At 67.6% G+C, this 5,699-nt stretch overlaps 3 protein-coding genes across 3 annotated transcripts; 1 reads left to right on the plus strand and 2 right to left on the minus strand.

Moving 5' to 3' along the window:
- Positions 1–73: 73 nt before the first annotated feature.
- On the minus strand, positions 74–696 carry MNEG_13325 (hypothetical protein; the record flags this gene model as incomplete). Its single annotated transcript, XM_014038201.1, has 1 exon — positions 74–696. A coding segment is annotated over one exon (623 nt), but the record flags the coding sequence as incomplete, so codon positions are not given.
- A 2,460-nt stretch (positions 697–3,156) lies between these two features.
- Positions 3,157–3,818, plus strand: MNEG_13326 (hypothetical protein; the record flags this gene model as incomplete). Its single annotated transcript, XM_014038202.1, has 3 exons — positions 3,157–3,168; positions 3,406–3,503; positions 3,728–3,818. The coding sequence occupies 3 exons, from the start codon at positions 3,157–3,159 to the stop codon at positions 3,816–3,818; spliced, it is 201 nt and encodes a 66-aa protein (XP_013893656.1).
- A 382-nt stretch (positions 3,819–4,200) lies between these two features.
- Positions 4,201–5,417, minus strand: MNEG_13327 (hypothetical protein; the record flags this gene model as incomplete). The annotated part of the gene is made up of 1 exon (XM_014038203.1): positions 4,201–5,417. A coding segment is annotated over one exon (1,217 nt), but the record flags the coding sequence as incomplete, so codon positions are not given.
- Positions 5,418–5,699: the final 282 nt, after the last annotated feature.

The raw sequence follows: 5,699 nt of genomic DNA on the forward strand, positions 1-5,699 counted from the left end.
GGCGGCGGCGGCGGCGGCAGTGGGCGCGGGCGCGGGCGCGGAGGGCGAGGACGCCGGGCCGGGCGCGGAATACCTGCGGCCGCTCGAACTCAGCACCTGGCCGGCGTGCAGAGCCGGCGCGGCGGCGGCCGCCGGGCTGCCGCCGGACGCGGGGGCGCCCTGCAGCGCCGCCGCCGCGGCGGTGAGGACGGGCAGCGTGGCCGGGCCGGGGCCGGGCGCGGGGGAGGCGGACTCGTCGGCCGATTGTTGGGCGGGGCTGTCGGGCAGGGCGATGAGCACGCGCCGCGGGTCATCTGAGAGCCGGCGCCGGCGCCGCTGCTGCTGCTGCTGCTGCTGCTGCTGCTGGTGGTGGTAGTGCTGCTCCGGCTGCTGGTGTTGGTTTGTGCCCACCTGCAACCGGAGCTCGTGGGCGTGGTCATGCTCCTGGGGCTGCTGCTGCTGCTGCTGCTGCTGCTGTTCGTGCTGGTGCTGATCCTGCGTCGAGACCTCCTTGGCGGGGCTCCCAATCGATGCGACCGTGGCTACCGCATCCGAGCTCAGATTCAGCGGCGTCTGCGCGCCGTTGGGCACGGCGTCGCGCGCCTCGCCATTGCTGACGGCGTGCTGATGGGTGCCGCTAGGGTGCCGCGCCTGCTGCTCCTTCGCCCCAGCGGGCCCTGCATCACCATACTTGTCACCTTGAGCGAGTTTCTGCATGGTGGAGAGTTCAGCAGGACGGGTCATTTCGCAAAGGGCACTTGGTTCGCTGCGAGTGACCGGCATACCGACAAGGGGTCACGGGCAGCCCCAAGCCAATGTGGCGTACCGAAGAAGCACAGCCCATGTTGCGCCGCTATCCAGAGGGGTGTGGCCCCTCTGGAGTGCCGCTGCCAAGCAAGGAAGCCTGGCTCGTAAGGGAAGTATGCTGTGTCAGCCGGAGGGTCGTGATGGGCCAAGTGGACAAAAATCTTACGACTGAGAACGTGACTGTGGGGTTGGTTGCAAGCTGCTGCACAGGGAGGGCACAGGGGGTACCCCAAAGGGCCTTGGCATACGATATACTAGATATTCCCAGGAAGTTCCACAACAACATTTATATGGCAACCATCTTCCTTTCATGGATTGTGGTTATTGGTGGCCCTTTTAGCGTGTCTGCAAACATCACAGGACCGAGATCATTTGCTGCTTGCATTGGTCACGGGTTTAGATGGACTCACAGGTGAGTTGATAAGCGGTAATATGCGGCGCCCACCCGCACACGGCCTCACGGGCGTCACCCGGTCGCACTCCTGTCGCCACCTGCGCCCCTGACGCGCGCGCCCGCCGCACGTGTGTCGTGCCGCGGCTGCAGGGCAGCCCTCCCGCGAAGAGCCTTAGCCCCTGCGACGTGGACGCCTTGAGGCGGTGCCTGGAGGCGAACAAGGGCGACCGCGAAAAGGTGGGGCGCCGCAGTCAATGCAGGCGCTTGGCCAGCGCGGTCCTGTCGCCGGACTCCGCGGCACGCAGCATGTCGTGCGTCCCGGCCCCCAGCGCTCAGGCGCATCACGGCAGTGCGGGGCGCCGGGCTCCGTCACGCCACGAGGAATGTATCGAGACGCAGTGCACTGGGGGCTGGCCAGCCAGGCAGCAGCTGACCCTAGCAACTTGCGCGTGGCGGGCTCGCTGCCTTGCGCACCTCCATCACGCGCCGCCCCTTTTCTTGCAGCCGCAGCCCTGCCTGCCCTCGACACTGCCGCTGCCCTCTCACCCCCACCCCCCATACAACTGCTATCAAGTGCGAGGCGGAGGTGCTGGCGTTCCAGCGAGCCTGCAGCCGTGACGGCGCGGCAGCTGCGGCCGGGCCTCCTGCCGTGCGGCCGCCAGCCCCCTGATGGGGCCGCGGCTTCCTTCCCACAGAGGAACACAAAGTTTGTGCAGCTGCTGGAATATTCTTTATGTCGCAATGCAAGGCCGTGCAGATCACAAGATGCTGCAATAAGCATCTGAAAGGGCGCAACAGGTGCTGCGGCCACCGATGCGCAAGGCGTGGAACACGCAAAAGCCAGTGCGCTCACAGCCCCGAGCTGTGAAGTCAACGGCGTGCGCTGTGCTGGATCTGTCCTGTTCCTGCCGCCGCCACTACTGCTGCTGCAGCTGCTGCTGCTGCAGCTGCTGCTGCTGCTGCTGCTGCTGCTGCTGCTGCTGCTGCTGCTGTTGCTGCTACTGCTGCTGCGATTTATGCGGCGTCTTGGTTCACTACAGCGGCACTGTCACTGCTCAGGTCGCACGTCATCTGCTCACGAGCAGGGCCGTTGACGCCTGCAGCCTGCCTTCGAGCAGCAACTTGGTCACTTTGCAAGTGACTGCATCAGAAGTAACGATACCCACTCGATACAATACCCACTCGATGTTTCGTGCTGTGGCAGGCATTAAAGCATCGGGAGTTGTGCACTCAGGACTGACTGTGCGCACAAGCCAGACCACGGGAGTTGTGCGCCTCCTGATGGGGGCAAGACACGAGTCGCGCGGTGATAGTTGCCACATTCTCATGGTCAACTTCAAACCCAAAACAAATTTCAACGAAGCTGCAAAATTGTCAAGAACATCTCAGATCAGGCGCGATTCGTCTCGAAGTTTGATAGCTTCGCAACGTTTGTCGCCTGCACGCGGCGCTTCTGTGACTCATACATAGAAGTACTATCTAGAGGTCTGTGCCGGTCCGTCCGTGCGGCGACGGGGCCAACGCAACAGCGCTGCAGCGGCGCGCAGCAGCACAAGCGCAGCACCAGCGCGCAGGCAGCTGGGCGGGCGCCTCCATAGCCGTGAGGCGTGCAGCGGCAGCGGCACGGCGCACGAACGGCCGCCGGCGTCATGGCGCGGCACACGATCCTGCTGATGCAGTCCAAGGGGCGCTCCACTCGCACATACTACGATTTTGACAATGAGCAGGCCGCCATCACGGGTGGGCGTGCGTGTCATTAATGTGAGGCGGACTGAATCTGCTGCGTGCTTGTTTCTGGGCGCTGTGGCAGATTGGGCCCGGCGAAGCAGTCGCACGCTTGCCACCAAAACCTCTGATTGCTTTGTGGGGCGCACGGCGGGCATGCAGGGCGGGGGCGAGCACGTGCCGTTCATGAGTGACATCTGATTCTTTGCTACAACGCGCTGCTACTCCGTGCCTGCGCAGCTCTCATCAGCATGTTCGAGCAGGTGAGGCAGCAGAAAGCAGTGAGCCGATCCCGCCAGCATGCGTGGTCCCAGCACGCGCGCGCTAGCCATGCGGCCGCCCGCAGCTGCCCGGCTGCTCGCCCCCACGCCGCACCCGCCTGCGCGGCGCGACCCCAGCACCGCACCTTGCCCCGCCTCCGCCCCTGCACCCGCTGCCTCGCGCCATCCCTCATCTCTCTCACACCCCTCAATCCCACCCACAAATCCCTTACACCCCAGCGCCTGTTTGAGCTCAACCCCAGCCAGCCCTACCTGCAGTACGAGCCGCGCGATGTCGGCGTCTTCATCGACAGCATGCCCCACATCGGCCTTCTCATGTGAGCGTTCGCCGGCATGCCCGCATGTGGCCAGCCGCCGGCGCAACCCGCGGCCAGGCTAGGCAGCAGGGATAGGCTGGGCCGCGGCAGTCGGTGTCCGGGGCGCTGTGGCGAATTGAAATCAGCAGGCTGCCATGGGCCTTCCTCCGTATCCAGATGCGCCGCTCGACCGCGCCCGTAAGGCCGACCGCTGCCTGCAATGTATTTCCGCTCCTGCTCCGCAGCTTCGACGACCGCGCCGGCGCGTACGTGCCGCACGCGAAGGGCGCCATCAAGCAGCGAGTGGAGCAGCTGCTGCGCTCGCGGGCAAAGTGAGGCGCTGCACGCGACACGGGGGCACATGGGCCCGCCGCGGACGCCTCGCCAGGGCCCCCGCCACCCTCGAGGGCGGCCTGCCGCAGGATTATGGCAGGGTTCTCCGCTGCCTGGGACCCACCAATGTAATTCTGCAATGCGTTTCAAGGAGCCTGATTGATGTCTGCTGGAGCCCAGCTTTGAGCCGTGAGAGGCAGCGCGTGGCGGCGTGCCTGCTGTGCGTGGGCAGACGCTTCTGCATGCGCTCGCCATGAACGGAGAAAACAGCCTCCAAGACGAGACAGGGGTGTGTGGGTGTGTGTGTCGAACCCCCACCATGCCTCACACACCGTGATGGGAGCAGTTTCATTTACAACAGGATGGCAGGGCGCGAATGCCGCCCTCATGACAGCAGCAGGCCGAGCTTAGAGGGCGCCACGTGAATGAGGCCGCTCCCGGCGCGCGCGCCACCACCGCCGTTGCCGCCAGCACCCGCCGCAAGCGCGCCTTGCTGCTGAAGCCGTTGAGGTGCGGTGCCGCCGGTCGGGCCAACGCCCCTACTTGGCCAGACGTCGGGCCGCTGCTGGTGCAGCTGGTACTGCTGCTGCTGCTGCTGCTGCTGCTGCTGCTGCTGTTGCAGTTGCTGGTCCCAGCTTCCAGGCGCTGCATCGCCCTCTGCCCCATCAAACGGCTGCGCGCACGTATGCTTGCCCGCCGGCTGCTGCTGCTGCTGCTGATGCTGCTGCTGCCGGGCGCGGTCGCAGCCACCGCGAAGAGCCACATCAGTCGCGCAGGGGTACCCCCAGAGCTCCGCGGCGGTCGGCATGGCAGCTGCCGCGAAGCTCCCGGCGCTGCTGCCTCCTGCGGACGCCGTCCTGCATCGCATCACAGTCGGCCGGTAGTGCAGCAGCGTGGGAACCAGCGGGCTGCCCGGCCCCGCGGCCCAGTGCGGCGGCGGCTGCGGCTGCGCCAGCGGCGCCGAGTGCGGCGCAGGCCACTGCGGCGCGCCCGGCCACGGCGGCGGCCACGGGGCCTGCTGCGGCGCGGGGGCGCCCCAGGGGGCGTGCTGCTGCTGTGCGTGCGACCAGTCACTGGGGGGTGGGTGCTGCTGCGGCTGCTGGGCCCAGTACGGCTGGTGGGCGTGCTGCTGCGGGAAGTTGGGCGGGCAGACCGCATGGGGCGAGCCCCACGGCCCCCACGGCTGCTGGGCCGCTGGCCCCATGCACGCGGCTGCGTTGTAGGCGCCTGGCAGCACGTGCGGCAGCCACCCGTGCGTCACACCCCCAGGCCCCGCCCCTGCCTGCTGCTGCGCTGCCGCCGCGTCCGCGTGCGGCCGCGCTTGGTTGGGCAAGCAGGGGTGGGCACTTGCACCCCATCCCTCGCCTGCCGGCCCTGCTGCTGCTGTTGCTGCTGCTGCTGCTGCTGCTGCTGACGCCGGCAGCCAAGCCAGGGACGCCCGCGAGCCGGCCGCACCGACGGCCGTGCTTGCGCTCACCGCGCCACCCGCGGCGGCAACACGCGCCCCGTGACCCCCTGCCGCCGCGGCCGTGGGCCGCGCGCCGTCGGGCGCCCTCGGGCGCGCCTTGAGGTGTGGGCTGACGGGGCCCCTGCCCTCGCGTGCTGTGGGGAGTGCAGGTAAAGGCTTCGAAAGGGGGGAGGCACCTGCCGGGCATGAGGGTTGCGAGCAAGGGTCGTGTCATTGAGAGGGCACAGGCAAACAACAGAGCGGGGTGGCAGCCACCCAGACGCTCCCCCGCGCAAGGCCGGCGCCCTGCGGACCCAAGACAACACGGTTGCCTCAGACGAGGCGGCCGTGGCGCTGCGACGGCGCCCCCTAGCACCTCACCTGCGGCCCTGCCCTGCGCGGCCGCCAGCTGGTCCGTGCGCAACCTCAGTGCGCCG

The sequence above is a fragment of the Monoraphidium neglectum genome (genome assembly GCF_000611645.1).
Source record: "Monoraphidium neglectum strain SAG 48.87 unplaced genomic scaffold scaffold03757, whole genome shotgun sequence".
Classification (NCBI taxonomy): domain Eukaryota; kingdom Viridiplantae; phylum Chlorophyta; class Chlorophyceae; order Sphaeropleales; family Selenastraceae; genus Monoraphidium; species Monoraphidium neglectum.